The sequence below is a fragment of the Lineus longissimus genome, chromosome 13 (assembly GCF_910592395.1).
Source record: "Lineus longissimus chromosome 13, tnLinLong1.2, whole genome shotgun sequence".
In the NCBI taxonomy this organism is placed as follows: Eukaryota; Metazoa; Nemertea; class Pilidiophora; order Heteronemertea; family Lineidae; genus Lineus; species Lineus longissimus.
The window spans coordinates 6,243,555-6,267,043 of NC_088320.1; the positions used below are offsets into that span (position 1 = coordinate 6,243,555).

Here is a 23,489-nt window from a genome sequence, read left to right on the forward strand (position 1 = left end):
TTTGAAGTTCTTGGGTCTCCTCTGAATTTGCATGTTCTTGGGGTGCTCTCGTGCTTGCAGCCAGGTAGGTCTATAAACAACTTAAAGGTGGCGTGACAGTCGGAGTGTCAGGTTTATGGTAACCCATCCAGACGCCCAATGCTTTGACATTGCTTTAAAACTGCCCTCCCTATAAAGATCCAGCAATGACGCCATCACCAAAAAGATGCTATTTTTTTATGTCAAATTTACATCATTGCCCATGTGGTGCATTTCGTCATCAGTGCAACAATAATGTAAAATGTTTGTGTATATTTTCTGATGTATACTAGATGGTACTGCAAACAGAACAACTGTTTCTTGGCCCTAATGTAACCTTGTCCATGACCTTTATCTTTCCAGAAACTTTCTCAAGAACGAGACAGAAGATCTTCACTAGCAAGCGACGATGATGACGACGCCCTTGACAAGGCCAATGTTCGCCTTCAGCAGGCTATGCTTAGAAGAGATGATCTCTTAGGAAGAATACGGGTAGGTCAAGGTCTTATTTGTGGGAGGGTAGGTCAAGGTTACTTTTTGGGGCAGTAGGTCAATGTCACTTTGTGGGACAGTAGGTCAAGGTAAATTTTTTGGGAGAGTAGGTGAATGGTCACTTTTGGGACAGTAGGTCAAGGTCACTTTTGGGACAGTAGGTCAAGGTCACTTTTGGGACAGTAGGTCAAGGTCACTTTGATAGGTCAAGGTGATATTATTGGCAACACTGGAGTTCTGGAGAGAAACCAAAGTAACACGACGAGTTCGGCAGAAACTGTGCCATGTGCAACAGAGCAGAAAGTTATACAACTCAGCGACCTCAATCAATTCAAATGTTTTCAGAATCACCACACAGTAGAGCCGGATCGACAGAGGACAGTCTATAGTTACAAAGCACCTCCAAAGGAGGAGTATCGACCTAAGTCATACGAGGGACCACGCCCCCCGCACTCACCATATTATCGCCGACCGCCATCCAGACATTCATTGCCAGGTATTAAGGTTACAAGATCACGAGGTAGAGCTATGTGCACATATTTTTTTCTCAACATATTTGCTGTTGCTGTTGTAATTTTGAGAATTTGGTTACCAGGGTTTCCGCCAGGATTAAATTTGAGGGGAGCAAAAAAAAAAAATCTAATATTTTTTTTTTCTTTAAAAGGGTATATGACCCCTCCTGAGACGTTTTTTGGCTCTAAAACCGCTACAATTGGCTCCCAAATGCTCTTATTTTACATATCAAATCATGAAAATTACTGATTTGACAGTAAAACAAACTTAAGTGCTCAAATTTAAGGGGGGATACCCCCCCTTGAAATATTTTAGGGGGGATGGTTACTTTACAGATGCGTCCGTTCGTTGGCAAAATCAGGCATTGTGCATATTGGGTTGGTTGATTGGGTTGGCTGAATGTATCATTTAATTGGCCCTCTGGTTGCATTGCCTACATTTTCTGTTTTAAATGCAACTAGCAGCAAATAGGTTGACTTTTTATTTTGTAGTGCATAGTTTTTTTTGTTTTTTCCTTAACCATTTACTGTTAACCGTTTCATTTCCTCGGTTGAATTCTAGGTAGGTCAGATTAAGTTACATGAACTTGTCAATGGGGGTTTCTCCCTGACAAGACAACCTGTCGAAACTATTCGCACTTTTATGCGGAAATAAAAGGCACATGGACATTTTCTGGTTTACAGTAACCTGCAATAGGCCGATGTAAAAAGGACACCTCTGAACTCCCTTAAACCCGTCGACGCAGTATTTTTGTTGTTTCTAACAAGGTGTCTTACTTCTGACCAATACTGTAACCTTTGATTGATTATCTGTATAAGTGTCTTTGCTAGACCATAGTTTGACTCTCCCTCTCTCTCTCCTCTCTCTGTCTCCTCTAGACATGTCTCGCCAAGTCATACCGCAGTACCAGCCATACATACAGCCACAAGTCTTGCCGCCAATTCAGATACAGGCGCCGGTGGCACCTGTGGCACCACAAGTCTATCAGGTGCCCGCTCCCGCACCTGCGCCAGCGGCGGCGCCCGTTTTTTATCCCGAAACAAAGTGGGGAAAAGGAGGTAAGATAATTACTGTTATCAATTGTGATGTGGCACCTTTTGTTTATACCAATAGTACTTGTAATGTAATGCAACATATAGGAGACAATTCTGGTTGTGGCCTTGAGCAAGCTGCTTTTTGTACAGACCCTGGTCAGTGGAAAGCACTTTATAAAAATGCCTCATGCCCAGATTTCACCCAGATGTTTTGTTTCTAAATCCATCTCTTCCAGCCTAGAATAACCAACTTTGCACCGAAGGTACACCACGTCTATTTCACATTTTCAGACTTTATGGAGATGATGATGATGCAGAATGCTCAGATGCATCAGATGGTCATGAATCAAATGATGTTATCAACGATGCCTACGCCAAAAAATAACACGCCGCAAATTATACGAGTTGGCGACGACGGGGGTGGGCCAAGTCAGCCTCCAATAGTGGTGAGTTCGAACCCACGTAATAACAATCCGGTGGTAAGTTATTTTTTGTGGTCGTCTGCTCAAAACGGGTGGTGTCTGTTGGCATTTTGATGACGAAGGAAAAATTTTCACCAATCAGGTGTGTTGGTTTGATTCCACTGGTTTGGTTTCCTGTTGCGGCCTAGGCCCGACCCCAGCGATTATTTCATAATAAATCTGCTGATGAAGTTGGTATCTTTTGATGATACCTCCGTTTCTGTTTAAGATTTGAACAGTAAAAAGCATCTCCTTGGTCATCAAATGCTCGAGCGCTGCTTTGACGAGCAGGGACGCCACCAGTTGCGGGAGAGAGAATCGACCAAAACTGTCTTGTCTGCTTTCATTCCCTACATGCACGCCACCTTAGGTTTCTTTTGCACAGAGCTAGTCTAAATTAGGTAGCTGGATGTACATACATCACAAAGCATAAATGCATTGTCTAGCATGCTATTTGGTCCTGGGCATTTTGGTAATTGTAAATCTTTGTTGTCACTCTGTCTAAACACTCTCCAAACACAGTATGGTATATCAACAAATTGAAAAAAAAATGTACATATATTATATTTTAGCAACGGAAATTGCAAATTGTTGTCAAACTGGTAGCATCACACAACTTGGGGTTAAGTGCAAATGGCTAAGGTGGTACTTCTTAGGCTATGTGGGAAAGAAAATAGATGAAACAGTTTTATAACTAAGGTAATGTATGTCCCTAACTTGCACGGTCTAATACCAAATCCTTTGCAGGAAAACTTCAGTGATAGGATGAGTATCTCCTTTCCACCACATCAGTGAAAAAAGCACCAGAGCTCTGTCTGTTAAGGACTGTACATAATCATATCTTGCAGACTTCCACTTAGAGTATAAGATTAACAACTGGTTCAGTTCTGTGTCTTTTAAAGGATGAGCATTTTGTACCGTCTGATGAAAATCGCTGCAGAAATGACAACATGATCACTTTGACCATCATCAGCAGCAATCACCGCTGCTTTATAGCACAGCCCTCATCTTGATGCTGTAGACCTATAAACTGACTATTTCTAATAGAAATCTGCCTCATTTTGATGTATCACCATGTTTCTCATACATTGGTCATTTTGGCTCCAATCCCTTCATTTTAGGTCACGGGTCCAGGACGAGGGGGAGGTGGGCCAGCAGTACATCATCATCACTATAACTATTCACCGTCACCGGGTCCGGGTCAAGGCCCGAGCGCAGCCCCGGCTGGAATGAACAACGTAACACATTTACCTCCATTAGATATGTAAGTATGAAACTTCAGCACTTGGTCATGCATAGCAGCTGTCAAATTCTAAAGTGACAACGTGAGGCCCTGTTACTCCAAGTGGAGCATAGGTCGCCAAGAAGATTTTTCCACTTCCCTCCTGTCCTGGGCATGAATTCTCTCAACTTAGGTCCAGTTCATCTCTATCATCCCCTAGCCCATGTTCTGTCTGACAACTTGTGCATCCTTTGCTCATAACGTGCGCAAAGTGAGGGATGCCAAATGTGATGGGGATGGTATGTTTAAAGCAGACACTTTGCGGTTGACAATTTTTGGTCCACTAACGAGTAGGCGGTACCTCCAAGTTGCGCATTTCACACAATTCAGACACCTTGTCTTTGGTCTGTTTTTCCGGGACGTGAAGTTGATCCAAGTTTTTGATAATACCCCGTCATTTTTGCAGGCGGCGGCGACCACCTGTGCAGCCATATCCGAATGAAGTAGAACCTTTACAACAGCCGCGAGGTAGGTGAACTTAAACCGAGTGTGCAGGGTATTTTACTGGTTATATTTAAGCTAAGTTGGCAGGGCAGGATGCTTTACTGGTTATATTTAAGCTAAGTTGGCAGGAAAGGGTGCTTTACTGGTTATATTTAAGCTAAGTTGGCAGGAAAGGGTGCTTTACTGGTTATATTTAAGCTAAGTTGGCAGGAAAGGGTGCTTTACTGGTTATATTTAAGCTAAGTTGACAGGGCAGGGTGCTTTACTGGTTATATTTAAGCTAAGTTGGCAGGGCAGGGTGCTTTACTGGTTATATTTAAGCTAAGTTGGCAGGGCAGGGTGCTTTACTGGTTATATTTAAGCTAAGTTGACAGGGCAGGGTGCTTTACTGGTTATATTTAAGCTAAGTTGGCAGGGCAGGTGTTTTACTGGTTATAAGCTAGGTTGGCAGGGCAGGATGCTTTATTAAGTGTGCAGGGTGCTTTACAAAAATAAGTGTGCATGAGCTTTCATCTCGATGCTTCCATTCCTGTCTTTAAGACTGAAGTAGAAAGTGACAGAGGTGTTTTGGGGAAATGATCCGTCATTGTAAAGGTTGGGGAAATAGATGGAGGTGATATAAATGGCTAGCTTTGCTGAGTGTCAAGAGTGCATTAACCCTCTCATTCTGGTAGTCTTGCTATCGTCTCGTAGATGTGATGGTGCATGTTTTCCGTCACATCTTTCTAAATCTTCAAGGTTCGTCGTATGCATACATTTCCTGACTGAGTCCATTAAAACAGCTTAGCGCATGGTGTTGACCAAGGCGTACAGATGTGGTTGAATGATTTCAACTCTCTCAAAACAAAAAATTATACGGCGGACCCAGTCTATCTCTTCTCTGTTTGGTTTGATGACTAACTACCCACTTTTTCAGGTTATCAAGGTTACGGCGGTGGCAATGGTGGCTATGGCGGGGGTTATGACCAATACAATAGCGGAGGCGGATATTATTAACTCACTGTATTCTTTGTTTTCATTTTCAAAGCCGCATCAAACCAGAACACAAATTCAGTTGAAAATTCAAATAGTAACCTCAGTGGTCCGTTTATTCGGAGCTTGACATGATAGGTGGTTATTTGGTTGAAAACGTGGCCTCACATAAGGGATACTGATGTGAGAAAAGTTGTGTGACGCTATCAGTTTGACAACAAATTCAGGTTCGCTGGCTGAAATGATCGGCCCATGCGAAATTGCAATGGCTGACTTCAGTACTCACTGGGGTTTATTTGCGTATAAGGTCTCAATGTGCTCAATTGATGTAAGGACAGTGTCCTCCCATTGCAGGAAGGTTAGTGAAAATGGATTGCATTGTGTCTGGATTGGTGCTGTTGTGGAAATATTTTCCTCAGTGATTTTTAACAAACGTCAGATGATGTGGCCCTATAAAGCTATACACAGGAACATGAAGGGAACGTACAGTTGTCAGGAAGACATATCACCCATAACTCGTAACACTGAGTTTTTGTTGGGCCGTCGACATAGATATTTTGTTGAGACTGTGGATCATTTGAAGCACATTGCCACAGTCTTTCAAACCCTTCTTTGATAAATGTTGTGCTTGCCAGGGCAATCCTATTGTATGACTTTAGAATCTAAATTTGACAGGGATATTTCAAAGATCCGCTGTTTTTTACATCTTTTGACATTAGGCCACAAATCATGACGTTTGTATAAAATTTATCGACATGGTATTTGGAAAAAGTGTCTTGCCAGAAGTTCAACATGTTATTCATCTTTTCTCTTATCTTATGAGGTAAAGTGGTACAATTATAACCCTACAATGCATAAAACAGCCTGCAGTGTGCATCAATGCACGTGGAGGCAATGAATTGAACCAGAGCTACAATTGTATCACCTGACCTTACTTTGTTTAATAAGTGCATTTTAAGCTTTGGTTAAAAATGCTTTAGACCCACTACATCTGTGAATATTTAATGGGCAACTTTAACATAGTCAGAACAATATTTTCATGTAGAAGCTAAGATTTCAGTATTGTTCCTGCTGGGGTGTTGCTCAAATTACTCAGAGGACGTTCTCTAGTAAAATATTCACAGGCGTAAAGAGGTTCGCAAAATGCTCTCTCATTGTAGCTGTAGTGAATTTAAAACACTTGGAAGTAGGGCGTATACAACTAGTTCTTTTAAAAGAACTGCTGGTGCCCCCTATGAACATCCAAGCTCATCGTTGCTGTGATAAAGTCAACAAGTGGGACAGCACATCGAATGGGTCGTTCGCCCAAATGATGCTGCCCCCTAGTGGCGACTTCTCTCGTTAGGTTGTAGGTTTACAGTGTATCCATCCGTCCAAAATCAATTTTTAACTCGCTGTTTATTTTGTGAACATAAAATATTGATTTGTACATTTGTACTGTCATGTTTGAATCATATCTTCTGATGAGAAATATAATATGAGCAGTCCTCATTGAACTCTGACCTATCAATACTTCAGTCTTCGCCATAATCACCAAAGACTCTTGCCAAATATAAAATTTAGTTACGATTTCTCATAATTTATACATGTATATAAGTAGAGGACATTATTTTATTTATTGTACTTATATCCTGCTCAGTAACTGACCACATCATTTTTGTTATAGATTGTAAAGGGAGGAGGGGCCTAACATCGCCTCTTTTCATTCCGATTCTATCAAGGCAGAGGATATTTTCTTTTCATCGTCTAAAAGCGTTCACCTCTGATGGTTTTGATACCTTGTTGGGGCAGGGACATTCAGTCATAGCTGCCAGTTTTGCTACCCAATTCTGATGTCACCAGTAGCACTAGGTATCTCGTAGCCTTTGCTAGCTCGATGGGTTGCTGCTAGGTATAACAAGTGAACCTCCCGTGACTCTGTCTGTCCCTGCATCAGCAATTTTATGCTTGGAAACATAAACAATTTAAACGTATTGACAAAAGGCTAAAGACTGCATCATAATAAAGTTCATCTGAATAAAAATCTCCATGTTGTCCTTCAACTAGCCACTACACTGCCCCTCCTCCCTCCACTATAAGGTACTGTAAGTATGTGCTGTGTCAAAGGTTATGACCTTGAAACTCAATCTGAAACTCGACCTTGAACGTTCAAGGTCTAACTGCGGTTAAACTCCATTTGACCTTGAGTTTAACTCAATCTAGGTCACATTTGAGTGACCTTCAATTGTCAAGGTCGATCATACATGACCTTAGGTCTAAGATAGACTGAAGTTAACGTTCAACTACTTACTTGTCAACTTTTTACTCAGTTTATACAACAAATGAGGAAATCAAATGTTTAGTTGTAAAAAAAGTTGTGTTGTCAAACTGTATATTTTTGTACAAAAATCTTGGAACTGGAAAAATAAACTTGATCAGTTTTATAATTGTGTGTTTCTTGTTATTTCAGGCTAATATTTCATATGCCTAACTGTCTAACATTTAGAAGTCCCTAGGCTTGTCGTTTCCCTAGTGATTTTTCTAACTTTGACACAGCACGGTACTGGTACCCTTATACTGTAAACCCTTAAATTTTTGCGGGAATTCTATTTTTTATGGATTTTGCAAATACTAGTAACTGCCCTGATTTATGAAAATAATATTTAGAAATTTTCGCAGATGCAAAAATTTAGTGGTTTACAGCCTCCCTATCCTCTCCTTTAGTTCCTCATAGTCTGGGCAGTTTTGTGTGACCATGGTTTTGGGTAATGAAATTTCCAATTCTGGCCACGAAATTTACTATTATCTCTCAAAATTTGCTTTGAACCCTTCCTCGCATCCCATAGTGCATTCAAATCCCCCAAGTAAAACAAAACCAAAATACGGAATCCCAGTGAGATTTACGATTGTTGAAACCTCCTGGATGCACAGTGTAAGTACATGTAATCATTCTGTGATAATTGATATAGTTGACGATTGAAAGTGGTGCCTGTCTATTGACCATTTCACTGCCACAACACCCGGGATCTACCAGATCCGTACATTGTATTCCGCTGGCCAACAGTAATCCGCATTACAAAATTTCCCCCCAGTTCTGTTGTTAGCAATTCCCTTTTAAGTTAAAAAATACCCGATTTCACACAAGTTTAACTCCTTTTATATACAGATATCGGGCCTACTACCCTTACCCAAACCTACCAACGGGCAAATGAACTGGTGACAAAACGTGGCTAAAATATGGCAACCGACCTCAGGATATGCCACTGAAGAGTGTCTATTCAATATATGCTCATATAAAGTATCATCCTTGAAAATCCACAGTCAGTCGTATGCCCCTCCCCTCGCACATTGATAGTGCCGAGTGTTTGTCTGAGCTTCAGGATGATAAAGTATATGTATCCGCAGCAAAAGGATTGACGTCCCTCAGTGATTGGTAGCCGATTCTCACCAACCTCTGCCTATCTAATTGGAAGTATTGCCTGATTTAAACTTGAGTTTAAAACAGGTTAAAACAGATATTAAAATGATAACTTGATTTCATCATTCCAGATACTAAAAGGGTCTGATGTTCAAAAGTGTTTTAACAAGCTAATTCCATATCTCACGATTTCATGAATGTTTTTTTCAGCGAGAATCCGACCGAAGCTTGTCCCACCAGGTGAGTGAAATACCTCGTTTTCAGACCAAAAATTGATAAATTGTCTTAATTAATAATGTGTTTATAAATAATTAATGATTGATTATCTTGATTGCTAGTAGTACATTGCATTTGGAAATTTGACTTTGATGTTGAAGAATTTGTTTTATTGTACAAAACGAGTTGTGCTAGTTTGGAAAATCAAGCTGTTGCATTTATTTTGATACACCCAGTGTGGTATCATCAATACCAGTTGATATCTACCTTGTTGATGTTGTTAGTTCAGTTTTCTTATTCATTGATTACTGCTGATCATATTTAATAGCATGTCTTGAATGCACAAGTACTAATCACACTTGTCGTGTAACCAGTAAGGACTATTGTCCTACATCGCACATTATTTTCAGCACCCACTGCATATTTTAAGCATAGTTTTAAGCACTTTTTGCTATGTGCAACCATAAAGGAAAATGTATCTGATTTTCTTTACTTTAAGATCATGGCACAAACCAAGTGCACTGCTGCACCACCCATACAATTCTAGTGCACCACACATACAATTCTAGTGCACCACACATACAATTCTAGTGCACTACCCATCCAGATCTAGTGCATCACCCATACATATTGAGTGCACCATGCACCCATACAGATCTAGTGTAGCCACTGCACAGATCTAGTGACCACCATTCCATTGCAGATCTAGTAACCGCCCTTCAGACCTAGTGCACTACCCTTACAGATCACCTTCATTGATCTTGGGCCCCACCCTTACAGATCTAGGGCACCATCACCAATACAGATCTAGTCCACTTCCTTAATAGATCTAGTGCTGCCTCTTTGCAGATCTCGTGCATCATATGTACAGATTTTGTCTGTGAACAGACAAATGCTGAGCACTGCACACTCCTGACCCCCCCCCCATCCCATCCCTTTCTTCCCTGGCCCACATACCCCTTAAAATGTTTCAAAGGAGCCCTCAGTCTGGACCATCCGGCAATGTTTGTCAACTGTTTAAAGACGCTGTGTTATTCTTTCAGTACCTTTCACTCCACCTATGACCCCAGGTCTAAATCTTTTACCAAATACGTGTTGAGTTCTGAAGACTGTCCGCGTTGTTGACGCTTTAGAGTTTAGGAATTCGTCATTGTTTTGTGTGTCTGTCATAGTGATAGGTTAAGATCAGTGGTCCTGGTTTGCTAGCGGGCACTCATGCAGTCTGCTATGGAGCATTTTTGCAACAGTTTCTCATGCTATTGGCTCCTGTGTCATGATTATGTTCTGCAATGCATCGCAAGGTACATTTACATGTGTTGCATGTTGACATCTGTTGAAGAAAAAAGCCAGTTGCATCATAATTTGATCAAAGAAACTCGGCCCATTTCATGCAACTCAGCTATTAGTCCCTCTGGTGATATCATCGATAAATATAAATATGAATCAAATATCATTGTATGAATGTACTCTTTTATAAGTTGAAGTATCTAATCGTATGAATATAAAAATCGTAGCAAAACAAGATGTCGGGACTGGCTACAAATATGAGTAAAAAGGCCACCGTAAAAATATCATTGTTTCTCAAATAGTTGGTCTCCCTGGAGACGATCGTGAACCCATTATAGTCGGAGGCAAAGTTGTAGGATGTAAGTCTGCACACCATCCTTTTCCCTCCAATTCCTCTTTTATACCCACCTTCCTTTCCCGTATTTTCCTTTAATAACGCAGCTATCAACCTGTGTCTTGCACTCCCCCTCCTCAGCCTACACCAGACTCCGCAAAAATGTTGAAGCTTGGATTTGACCCCCACTTGGTGAAATCTTGTTGCAGCTAAAAGTTAATTTTCTAAAGGCCGGGTCTATTTGGCAAGCCGCTCGCCGAACAGGCATCTTTTTTTGTCCTGTTTGGAGAGCCTCTTGCCAAACAGTACTAAAAAGCCACCCTGTTCGGCCAGCCGGGCTTGCCAAACAGGTAAAAAATCTACCCTGTTTGGTGAGCTGGAGACTTTACCTTAATATTAATGAGTTCGGCTCTCCATTCAGGACAAGAAAAAGTCGCTGTTAGGTAAGCCGGACTTGCCAAGTAGTCACTTCCTTTTTTAAAATCTTTTAACAGATACAGTTAGGCCTTTTAGTGAACATACCTCGAAATGGAGTCATACCACTTGGGCAAGGAGTGTTAAACTGATCCTGTTTTTGCGGAGGGGTTGTACAAGACATGCATTGATACCTGCATATTCTCACATGCTTAATATCAATAGTTTTATGCTGAAATCTATTAAACACTTCATGTTAGAGTAATGAAATTTGGATAATAGTGTATATATTGTGTGTGCATTGTACCTTTATTTCTAACAAGTCTAAATTCAGAGAAGTGCATTGTATAGTCACTCTAAAATATTGTCCTAACAACTGGCTTGAAAGTAAACTCCTTGCATTTTGGACTTGTGTTTTGTGTGTGTGTAATATTTAAGCTGCTCTCAATAATCTATAGTTTAACACATTTAAAGAGTTTTTCATATTGTTCTCTCCAAAGGTAATTGAACTCAGGAATGTGACCAGATCACATTTACCAAAAGATAGTGGTGGTCATGACTGCCATGTTTTATGACGTCACATGCACATGCTCCGAGTGCGCAGTTCATAACAAATTCTCTTGGCCAATCAGCACTTGCTTCTGTGACATGTGACATGCAAGATGTGACCTTGTCCATCCGAGAAGTGGACGAAATCGAATTAACATTCAGACATTTACATAAAACATATGGCAGACATGACTGATTGTCTCATTAGCCCTCAGTGCTGCCATCTGTGATTCAATCAGGTACCAACCAATTTCAGTAAAGGTTGTATTCTGCTCTGCAGGACTTTCACATGTGCCTTTGATAGTGGTGATAGACAAATAATCTCACGTGGTCTCTGCCGCGAAGCAGCCATTGATTCTTTTCGTTATCTCTTCCAGTCAAGACGCCAAAACCGGGCACCCCCCGGGCACCGACACCTAAGGAGGCGCCCCCCACGCCGCCACCAGCAAAGAAGGAACCAAAAGTGTATCCGTTCCCCGGGTCGAGTTAGTATAACAGCTTCTTCTTTATATAAGGCCAATGAAATTTTATTTCGTGGTTCTCATCAGTCCCTCTACGGAAATTTGTGATGGTTTTCCTTCAACTTTCAGGTTTCATCACCGGTAAAACCGTGAATTTTCAGGTGAAAAACACAAATTCATTGAAATTAATTGATCAGATAACTAGTGAGGGATTCGAAAATTGGAAAAGGCACACAGAATCTGTGCTGTTGAACCATCTTTTTGGGTCAACATATTTTTAGTCAACGTCCATTTTCTCTGTGAAATCACCAAAATTTGAGTGCCATTTTCTTGTGCAATAGACTATAGACCACCACCCACTCCAAAATGTGATCCCAGTATTGAAACCAAAATTTCAATATGTCCTGTATCTATTTTCAGAGGGCATGAGGAAACTGCGGCACACGTTCTATGCGGCGTTTTTCACGGCTGCGCTTAAACACGCAGCGAATAAGGTAAGGTAAAGTCAACCAGGATGGATGCTGAAATTAGAGTGTCATTTTGCCCCCCCCCCCCCGTGACCTTCAAGGAAAAAAACTTAAACAATTTCCAACTCCCCAAACCAAATCACTACCGGTTTGATCAGCCCAAACATCACCAGATGGCAGATGTCCATTTGGCAGCCGTCAGAATATTGAAGTATATACAAGGAACCACTGTGTTGAGCCTCGGGTTTATTCAGAAATTCTATCCTGGGTTCTCCCCGGGGTCGAACCCAATTGCTTGGGTGGCCAGACGCTTTGATGAGGTTTGGCTCCTCAAGCAATGTATGGTCCTCAAGCGATGTATGGCTCCTTAAGCAATGTATGGCTCCTTAAGCATTATGATCTCATCAAGCAATGTATGGCAAATTACATTGCTCATTAAGCAATGTATGGCTCCTTAAGCATTATGAGGCTCATCGAGCAATGTATGGCTCCTCAAGCAATGTATGGCTCCTCAAGCAATGTATGGCTCCTTAAGCAATGTATGGCTCCTCAAGCAATGTATGGCTCCTCAAGCAATGTATGGCTCCTCAAGCAATGTATGGCTCCTCAAGCAATGTATGGCTCCTCAAGCAATGTATGGCTCCTCAAGCAATGTATGGCTCCTCAAGCAATGTATGGCTCCTCAAGCAATGTATGGCTCCTCAAGCAATGTATAGCTCCTTAAGCATTATGAGGCTCCTCAAGCAATATGGTCACTTTCTCTTATTTGTAGAAAAAAGAAAACCAAGTCAGCGATGCCTTCATTTTCGGTATTCATCTGAAGGAGGTCATAGCTGCCCTACATCGTCTCTACCTCAACGTAAGCATAAACTGCACGCCGCACTGTAGCTCACTGTTTATTCCACTCTTTAATTTCAGAGGAGAGAAAACCAAGTCAGCGATGTTTTTATTTTCGGCATTCATTTAAAGGAGGCCATCGCCGCGTTGCATCGGTTGTATTTGAACGTAAGACGTTTTACCTGTCTGTCGCATTTTGTGTTTTTCCTGTCCTGTTTTATATGTCACCCCTGAAGGTAATAGGCTGTTTCGAGAACTAGAAATTGCAGAAATTGAAGTGTTCCTTAAGATTAAATGTCGTGGCACAAAAAGTAACATCCGTTAGAGACACAAAAGGTAACATTGGAACATTTTTATTTTCACAATCTCGTTTCTTTTTTACGTAAAACCTAAAGAAAATTTGTAATCCGCCAAAATAGTGAAAAAAATTTGGGGAAATTTTTGCAAATCACAAAACTAAAGTGGCATGAACATTTTGCCGTTTACAGTAGACAATTTCTCCAAAGCCTCCGTCCTTAAGAGGGTCATTGACCTCAACTCGTCATGTGTTTCCCCAGCTTCCTGCTTTCAATTCATTTTGCCCCTGTCTCCTCCAATCATCGTAATCTTTTTCAGCGGGTGGTATGTTTTACCTCTTGGTGTGGTTATTTCGATGTTCCCTTGACCTCTTATGCAGATGCCTCCATTACAAATGCCTGTGCCTCATTTGAATAACATTGCACCTCCTTACCTTATATTTCACAAACTGCTACAAATTGCAACTACCTTATCTACATAAACCTCCAGATGCCTGCATTACAAATGCCTGTGCCTCATTTAAATCATATACCTCTGTGCCTTGTTTACATAATGCCTATTATTTCTGCCTCATACGACAACCCATATCACCAAAATTAGCGTAAGCGCCCGGCAAATGAGCAATTTTTATCGCAGTGAATTGTGACAGTTATGGCTGCGATGGGTGATAAAAAGGTCACTCATCTGCAGGTAAAACCAGTAATCACAGGTAGCAACGATCACAGATTCTTGTTGCATGCACTTGCAATGACCACCGCAGATGAGAAACTTTTCACTGCATGTGACCATGATTGCAACTTGCACTGACAAAAATGGCTCATTTGCTGGTACTACTTAACCAGTACCTCATTACTTGTCATAAACTGCTGCCTATATGTTTTTGGTCAAGGACACGATAAGGTAAGAAAGATAAAATTGTCGATTATCGCAATCATCGCAATGGTTTAATTTTACTCAAAAAAAAACACAGCAAGAAATATTTGCACAATTAATTGCTTTAGACTGTTGCACTTGGTTAAAGCCTTCACAATGCACATCGCAAACTGTTTTCATCCCCAAAAAAGACCATTCCCCTCATTGTACCACCTGTCTTAACCAAAATTGTGTACACAATAACTCGGCATTTTCTTACCGATCTTATTCACAGCCAGATGGAAAGATTTACCCGATCTTACGGGATGGGATTGCCGTTGGCGCGCCAGATATGACGACACTCGTCGAGAACCCAAAAGGGGTACCCAAGTCGGATGAAATGTACAAGGAACTCACGTACATTGTCGAGAACACTGTCTTTAATATAACAGAGATAATGGTGAGAATGAAGTTAAAATTTGGTTGATCAAAAATATGCAATCTGACCCAGTCGTGTATGATTCAAACCAACTGGAGAGGATTCCCGTATTTTCTCTTCTATGGACGATGACAAGCCTTTTGGATCTAGCTTGGTAGCAGGAGGGTAAATTTCTTGAAAGAATTCCTTTTAGGTTTTTACAATATTAAAAAAATGTGGCCTAACCACAAGACTTTAAAAAATTTCTTTTTCAGCCAACAAGTGGCGTGTTGGGAACTCATCGTAAAGCTGTCGTTTATGAGATGTTAAAGAACGGGAAGAAGTTCCCCAAGGGTTATTTCTGGCAGATTGAGAAGGAGTTACTCCAGTTTGACAAAAACGAACGGACGATAAACGTCAAAAACAAAGAAGGATTATTGTTGCTTATGGGTGTTTATTTTGCGCGAGGCCTGGTTACAACGGTAAGTGTTTCTACTTTTGTGTATGCAGTTTTGAGTTCAGGTTAGTTAGATTTTTTTTCGCAGCCAAATCGATTTTTGCGACGATCTGTGAATGCAAAAAACTCAAATATAAGACGCACCTGACCGAATACAGTATTTATTTCATTTTACTTATACAGTAGAACCTCTCTACTAAGGATACCCTCGGGACTAACAAGTGCTGTCCTTAATACAGAGGTGTCCTGATTAGAGGGGTCAAATTGAATGAAAACAACCAATTTGTCACCAAACCTACTGTCCATATTAGAGAGGTTGTCCTTAATAGAGAGGTTGTCCTTAATAGAGAGGTGTCCACTAAGGGAGGTTCTACTGTATATTTATTCTTGCAGCTCCTTATGAAACCGTTGGACTACGGCCTCACCACGACCGAACTCGACACGGTCGCTCAGCGAAACTTAGCGTTGCTGGCAACGATCTTTATTTGGATCCTCAGGAAGGTGTCATGGGATGGCAAAATGCTGAACATGCCACACGAAATCAGTAAATACCTCTACAGTGACGATGACATGAAACACGTCTATGCCAAGATAAAAGCGACTATTGAGTATGCAGAGGTCAGTAATCATAATATTCCTTTTGTCTCCTTGTGATAAGGCCGCATCAATTTAATACCTTTTTTCTTCATCGGAGGAAGGAAAAATTTCAAAATAAAATCATCGGGACACAGGACTACTACAATGTACATACTATAAAGTACACAACATATTGTAGGCACTCTTAAAGGGTAACTCGTGTCAAATTTCACCATATAATGTTTTAGCTGTTTTTGACAAATGACTACGTCACTTTCTCATAAATCGGTAAGGTTTTCGAATCGAAAAGTACATTTTCTAGAAATTGATGGTTTAATCCTGCCCGGACGGCTCACTTCGATGCCGTTTTTGTTGATGACGTCACAACATGAACATTTTCGCGGTGGTTTACATTCAGCGATTTTATAATAAATCTAATCAAAAATGGAAAATTTGAGCTTTACATTTGTGATCAACAAATAAAAACGGATGTATTTCCGCAAAATTGTAAATCACATCATAGTATCACTTTTGTTGACACAATCAAAGTTATGTTAATGGCCTGATTACGGTATCAAGGTTACACTATAGCTCGATGATTTGCATCCTCTTGCAAACAGGGCCTACAACACGACTTCTCCTTACGCATGCTTCCATATTGAGGGAGTAAGTATGTATCGAGTGAAATGGCTTGATACTGTCAGGATGAATGGTTTGTAGCTTTCAGTTGTACATTGAGGAGCCTTGTAGCCTAGTGGTTAACTCTGCTGGCTAACCACGCAATAGGGCCCAGGGGGAACCCTGAGGATTGTACTTCTGGATGAACCGGCATGGCTTTCAAGGAACTAAAATTCCTTGCTCTTCACAACACGTACATACAACTTATAGATGTATCAGTGGATGTGATGATAAGCCCTGGTCCCTTTTACCTGGAGTAAATCTGCCTATATCTATTTTCAGAAACTGATAAAGGAATGGGGAAACTCGTACGTGAAAAAACTGCTCGACATCCAGTCTGGAGACAGTCAGTATGACGGTGACGCCACTCCGTTAGAACTACGCGACAAATAGTAAGATGGAAAACTGCTCAAGCCTAAATCAGATCCTCCTGGAACGAACACATACAGCCGTAAAGGGAGACCTATATGGTGATATTTTATGGAGGCTGCTTCTTAACTTCATGGTCCCACAGGAACGAAATATGACCAGAACGAGTTTGGAATGGTCAACTTTCTCACTTGGGTGTTTGAAGACAACTCCATCTCAAACATGTTTGAACGGGTGACCTCCAGAGATGTTGTATATGATTTGTTCCAGGGTACTTGAGAGAAATACTTCAGAGCATGCTGAATGGCTTATCAAGTTATACAGTCGGTGTCCTTGATACCTGATTTGTCTCAAGAATGCAGAAATTCATGTGGTAGATATACACTGTGATGCTGTTTTTTAAGAAGGTGAACCGGTAATACAAGGTGCCAAAGGTTTGAAAGATTGCTACATCAGTGAGTGTGATCCCTTAAATAAAATGTTCGAGGGTTGAATTAGATTGCGGGTAAAATGCTTAAAGAGTTAAAGTAAATTTTCTCGTGAAGAAGGACCAGACTTGATCAGATTTGATCAGACTTCTCCTGAAAAAGGATTCAACATGGAATCGGAGAGATTTTGTCTGCTGTATGGACGATATTTACATGCACGTCAAAACATGTTGTGTTGCAGAAGAATTGCAATTTGTGTTTTGTGTGAAGACTTTCTCACATATGAACACGTGAGCATTAAGTTACATTCTTGAATGGATAGGAAGTGGTTCTGTGAGGACGTTGTTCACAGGAGCACTCGTACACTAATGAACACATGAGTGATGTGTTCTGTGAGGACATTTTTCACATCAGGAGCACATCATTTTTGATGTATGAACATATGCAAGAGGGGTGATTCCTAACTCAGGCACACATCTAGAGGTTGTAATTAGAGCTTAAGGTATAAAATGAACATTGTTTACACACATGTGTTATGATAGTGTTTTGAGAGTCATGAACACATGATGTGATTTGGTGAGGACATTTTTCACCGGAACACATCATTTATGTGTATATGAAGACATGCAAGAGGGGTAGAAATAATCCACCAATCTGCTAGTTAGAAACACGGAATATAGTTTATGCTTATTTGAACTGAACATTCTGAGGTAACTGAGTAACTTTCAATTAAAAATGATTTGGCTTGAAAGGTATTCTACATCACCAAGGATTCATCAAGGCTGACTACTTATTTTTCTTATTGACAGAATTGACTCATTCTTCATAATTCAACAATTTCAGTGGTGGCCCGATGCATTACGAAGTCTTGATCATGTATACATGTTTGAACTGCTATTACGAGTTTCCAGTGAAACTAGAAATAGTCTCATAAGTCATGAGTTAGATAAGTCCTTCATTCTCATTTCAGGCCTCCTGGCTAGCCTACGATCTGGAAAAAGGGTACTTACCATTTTGAAGCTAATGCCTTTGATGTTCTCTCAAACATGTCAAACTAAAGAATAAACGAGGTGAAATGAAGGGCATGTCTTGCCAGTTGAAACTTATAAAAAGATATAATCATGAAAATCATTGCGATTAAAAGCCATTTGGCTTTGAAGAAGTACGTTTCTGTGATTAATGTTACTTCAGAGCTGTGTCTCTCAGAGCTTCAATTGATATGCTATAATTTATGATATTCATTCAGGAAATGCAAGGTCTTGTGCGGCCGATAATACCATACCTAGCTTGTTAGAAAGTTTGTATATTTGTACATTGTAAAATACAGTTATTTACTCTTTCTGTTTTAAAGCATATAAAGAGGTAAATTATCATATGATCATTTTCTTCGATTTGTGGATGATCTGCCAGATCCCCAACAAAAATTTCGTGCCGATCGCACTTCAGCTAAGAGAAACAGACCTGGGCCCAGTTGTTTATTCTTGGCTGTCTGGTTCAGCAGCCGCTAAACCACCTTTATTGCAAGAGAGGAGGCAATCAGACCAAAGTAGGCTAGGCTGCTCGATCCATTGTTCTTCTTGTTCTGTTGTCACAACCAGAATAGTAGAAGTAAAACTGGATACCGTCACTGTAGTTTACAACAATATCCATCGGTCCCTATTGTTGGGCTGTTGTGTTGCTCCACCGACGCGCGTTTCTGCCCCTCTAGGCTTCATCAGGGTGGCTGGGGTTGACTTGCATCTGTCCTGTTTGAACTTCACAGTTTGAATGACATTATGACTCAGGGGTGGTTTCTCAATGACGTTGTGACGTTATAGACTTTGTTGCGACTCTGTTGTTGAAACATTCTGTTGTAGTCAAGCAGGTGGGCTGTCCAAATGGCACATGTTGAGAAGTACAGGATCAACCGATGATACACACGGACCAGACAATAAAATCAGAATAGTAGAAGTAAAACTGGATACCGTCACTGTAGTTTACAACAATGTCCATCGGTCCCTATTGTTGGGCTGTTGTGTTGCTCCACCGACGCGCGTTTCTGCCCCTCTAGGCTTCATCAGGGTGGCTGGGGTTGACTTGACTTGTCACAACCAGAACAAATCTGGATGCTCCATTGTAGAAACTTCACTGTGAGAAAGACAAGATAGACACTACAAGGACAACATGGGCTTGCTGCGCCATCAGACTCATGCCTAACTAGACAGTTGCAACAAGTCTGAATAAGGCCTAGCTGCTCCATTGTATTGTCTTCACGAATAGAGAGAGGTGACAATAAAAACCTTTTCAAAATCAAACAAAATTGGGGACTACAGTTTTTGGTGCTGTTGGTTCATTTTGAGCAAAAAAAAATTAAAACATTTTTTGTACTAAGAAATTTTTTCATCACTCAGTGAGTTGAAAATTTTTCAAAAATTTCAAAATCAAAAATATTTTGGGACTGCAGTTTTTGGTGATGTAGGTGCATTTTGAGGGGAAAAAAAGAAACGGGGACCACCAGGTTGTAAAAGACATTTGGTCAAGTTTTAAACGATGGGGGTACTCCTCCTGCTACACCAGCCATGACCTGTGAAAGTCAGGGGACCTGGGTATGAACGTCAGCTGTTATACTTCCTACCAACTGCTGTGAAAGACCAGGGGCTACTCGGATACCTTGTGGTCACCAGTCACAAGCTGCGAACGGTAGGGGACCTAGTTGTGGGAGACAGGACATTTCAGTTGTGCGAGGCAGGCGACAAGATTGTGAAAGACAGAATCTTGACCCCCGGGAATGCACATTCTAAATAAGTAGCCCTCTCTGTTCACCGTGCTGCAAATGTGTTGATGGGGACAATGTCACAACCTGTGGTTAGCCCATGCTCAAGCTGGGGTTGAGTAGGTTGTGACATCGTCCCTTTGGAGGGAAGTGAAGCCCGCAGTCCCCTCTCATACAGTAGAAGAGCTAGTAAATCATTTGCTTGGAGTGCTTAATTCTAATAATTGGCTTCAGATGCCCCATTTACACTCCAGACGCAATGGACAGGCCTTGTCTTATCGCCTGGTACATAGAGGAAGGACAATCGGGATGACGAAAGGGACTGTATTGGAGTCCCTAGCCTTGGTTGACTCCGGAGTGGCAAGTACAGCAATGGATTGGGGAACAACAATAAAGGAGTACAGTAGAACCACTCTATCAAGGACACTCTTGGGACTGACAATTGCTGTCCTTGAGGTGTCCTGATTAGAACGGTCACATTTAATGCAAACTACAACTTTGGGACTAAAACTAGTGTTCTTGATAGAGAGGTGTTTGCTGGGGTAGGTTATACTGTCAAAAAGTCTTACCGCAATTGCTTGGAGGTTGGCCTTGGTTTTGGTCCATCATCGGTTCTAGTCCATCATCACAACTGTCTTCAAAAGTTTTAAAATCTTTGTCCAAGACATGAAGAAAATGAATAAAAATGGTAGATCTGTCTCGAGGTTATTTGCAAGACTAGTACATGCAAATACAGCTAAAGGGCCCCATCCTGTGCCTTGTGTAATTGGCAATACCAGTATATCTATTCATGCAAAAGGCCTATGAAAAAGCCTAAAAACATGCTCAATTTCATAGGAGTGACTTAGGCGACAGTAATGCTGTCTAGCGGTAGAAAGTGGAACTGAGAGTTTTGGACAAAGATTTCAGTTCCATCTATTGCCGCGAGACAGCGCCACTGCCGCCTAAGCCAATTTCATGCTGTGAGTCCTGTAATTGGTTTTCATGCCTTTGGAAGATAATCAGTATCAAACTAAGGGAATTTGATAGAGATAATGACTTGCTTTAGTTGTCAAAACAGGTTCAGCACAGCCACAAGCCATCTTCCCACACAAACGACAGTAGATATGATTCTCTGGTGGGATCAACGACGGTGGATGAGAGTATCACCAGTGGCAGGCTCAGGATGGAAGGAAGGACGGACGGACGGACAACTCATTCGAATAGCTATTGGACAAGCTCCGCTGACTTTGTCAGCTGAGCAAAAAACAACAACAAGTCATTATACATGTAGGCACCTGGTTGTTTATATCATATTTAAATGAAAACTTACGGTAGTTAAAAATATACATATTTTATCACTTACATTTACATAATACAACGATTCAAGGTTGTAGAATAATATTTACTAAGTCTATGTACAAATCGTTTGATTCTTCCAAGGCGACATACAGCAACCCCCCCCCCCCCCCCCATAAGCAAATTTAAGGGGTTCAGTGGTTGAACCCATACAATGTAATCAAAAATGACCGACATTTGACGTCCCCAGCTTGGGGACTGTCTCAGTGATGGTTCTGCTGGAAGCCATTTTCGAAAAAACCTAATACAAATGTACATTATACAGTGGAACCTCCCTTAGCAGATGCCTCTCTATAAAGGACAACCTCTCTATTGAGGACACTAGTTTTGGTCCCAAATTGGTTGTTTCCATTCAGTTTGACCTCTCTAATCAGGGCACCCCTCAATTAAGGACAGCACTTGTTAGTTCCGATAGTGTCCTTAATAGAGAGGTTCTACTGTAGCTGCCTGCTTAAAAAATTGTCCCTTAAACACATTAATTATGCCAAAGTAGCAATCTTGAAAAGTTTTCAAGCCAACATCATTTAAATCATTTCAACTGGTAGCACCTGTGAACGGAAAAGCACCTCTTTGGAAAAAAATGAAAAAGTTATTCCAATTGATCTATCCCATATTTTGATTTTCGCTCCATTTTGAACTCAAAATTACCCCCCTTATTCCCAAGTATAACATTCGAAGTGGCACAAGACGGAGTTCGTGCATCCTCTGATGAAGAAAATATAAGCCATTTGACAACTGAAGAGATATACAGTACTGATAATCAAATGTGTATGGTCAGATGATGTAATGACAGGAATAAAAAAATGGTCACAAGTTTACAATTACAGACTATACCTTTACCGTTGGAAGAAGAATACATTATTGGTAAAAATTTAACATATTTTATGTACAAGCTCTGGTTACCGTTTTATATCAGACTGAATCACAGTGTACAAGCGCGTCATAAGCAGGCCTTGCTATACCGAAAGAAGAACATTCCAATGCCCAATTCTTTGTTGTAGGGCATGGACAAGAGCACATTTAACGGCCGATGGTGCGTAGCCGACTAAAGCATGGACCCGATTCACATTGAAATACCCTGCGTAACAAAAGAATAGGATCAATGGACTCTTCTTCCAGGAGGTATAGCTCTGGACGTTCATGCACTCTGGCAATCACAGCAGAAACCTTCATTACAAGAGTGTTCCCTCTTCCTTCGTTAGATCACAGACAACTCTAAGCAATATACAGACAGCTAAAAGAGTACAGCGCAAAGCCACACGACTTATTTCAACTTCGAGAAGCAGCCACATTTTCTCTGGGGAGATAACACATTAACACATTTGGTGTGAGTGATGTCATGTACATGTGCAGATGCCCTACTAAATGTTGATTCACCAGCACTTGGTTGCACCTTCCGATAAAGGATGTAAGGAAAACCCGTTGCATATTTTCCAGACACATTGACCCAGTTTTTTGTGACCGTACATATATATGACACCTTCAATCTCAATGTAATATATGATTTAACCTTGCACCAAACTATAAATAATGATGAGAAAGATGTACATCCTGATGGTCTTTTCCCAAAACAAAATACGAAAATACAGCTAGAAATTTAACTACACTAGATATCATTTTCATAAAGTTCTAGGGAAATTCTATATATAAATTTCGAGACCCCACCCTAAGAGATTTGTCAAATGCATAAAAAGAGATTCTTCACATCTTCCGAGGTCAAGGTCAGAGGCTGTCCTAACCATGACCCTGACCTTCACCAGCAGCAGATGTATCAGAGGTCAAGGTCAGACAGAGGTGAACCATTCCAACATTGACCCTTAACTTGACCTCCATAGAGGATTCGAGGTCAATAGTCAGAGGTCAAGGTCAAAGCTAAAACCACCTGCTGTCCTTGACCCTTCAAAAGTTTCAGATCATGGTGCAAGTGTTGACGTCACGTTAGCCATATGAAAGGGATCCTCCGTGCTGATACGTATCTGGTCCTCGAATAGCGCGATGACTAACATAATACCGGAACCGACCGTAATACCGGCTAAGTGGAGGAAGAGATGACACACCGGACTCTCGCCTGGTTTTGTCTCAACCGTACTGATCTCTGGCAACTGAAAAAGATGAGAAAATATTTCATAAAACAATAGAAAAAATT

General features: G+C 40.9%; 2 protein-coding genes across 12 annotated transcripts in view; one reads left to right on the forward strand and one right to left on the reverse strand.

Annotated features, from left to right (window-relative positions):
• LOC135498463 (uncharacterized) overlaps window positions 1-18,319 on the forward strand; it is a 29,946-nt gene extending 11,627 nt beyond the window's left edge. For 4 of the 8 annotated variants that reach the window (XM_064788737.1, XM_064788736.1, XM_064788731.1 and 1 more), the window contains exons 2-16: window positions 382-510; window positions 856-1,030; window positions 1,902-2,081; window positions 2,349-2,536; window positions 3,640-3,782; window positions 4,207-4,268; window positions 8,824-8,853; window positions 10,419-10,475; window positions 11,791-11,898; window positions 12,295-12,368; window positions 13,260-13,346; window positions 14,623-14,787; window positions 15,021-15,227; window positions 15,596-15,820; window positions 16,739-18,319. In XM_064788737.1, the coding sequence (XP_064644807.1) occupies window positions 382-510; window positions 856-1,030; window positions 1,902-2,081; window positions 2,349-2,536; window positions 3,640-3,782; window positions 4,207-4,268; window positions 8,824-8,853; window positions 10,419-10,475; window positions 11,791-11,898; window positions 12,295-12,368; window positions 13,260-13,346; window positions 14,623-14,787; window positions 15,021-15,227; window positions 15,596-15,820; window positions 16,739-16,849 (1,941 nt within the window). In that variant the 3' untranslated portion in view covers window positions 16,850-18,319. Of the gene's footprint in view, window positions 1-381; window positions 511-855; window positions 1,031-1,901; window positions 2,082-2,348; window positions 2,537-3,639; window positions 3,783-4,206; window positions 4,269-8,823; window positions 8,854-10,418; window positions 10,476-11,790; window positions 11,899-12,294; window positions 12,369-13,113; window positions 13,201-13,259; window positions 13,347-14,622; window positions 14,788-15,020; window positions 15,228-15,595; window positions 15,821-16,738 lie in introns of all 8 variants that reach the window. The other 4 variants (XM_064788732.1, XM_064788734.1, XM_064788733.1 and 1 more) reach the window with 4 other exon arrangements.
• Window positions 18,320-21,266: 2,947 nt separating this feature from the next.
• LOC135498258 (zinc transporter ZIP6-like) overlaps window positions 21,267-23,489 on the reverse strand; it is a 36,016-nt gene continuing 33,793 nt past the window's right edge. For all 4 annotated transcript variants that reach the window (XM_064788474.1, XM_064788475.1, XM_064788473.1 and 1 more), the window contains one exon: window positions 21,267-23,445. In XM_064788474.1, coding sequence (XP_064644544.1) covers window positions 23,257-23,445 — 189 coding nt within the window. In that variant the 3' untranslated portion in view covers window positions 21,267-23,256. The remainder of the gene's footprint in view (window positions 23,446-23,489) is intronic.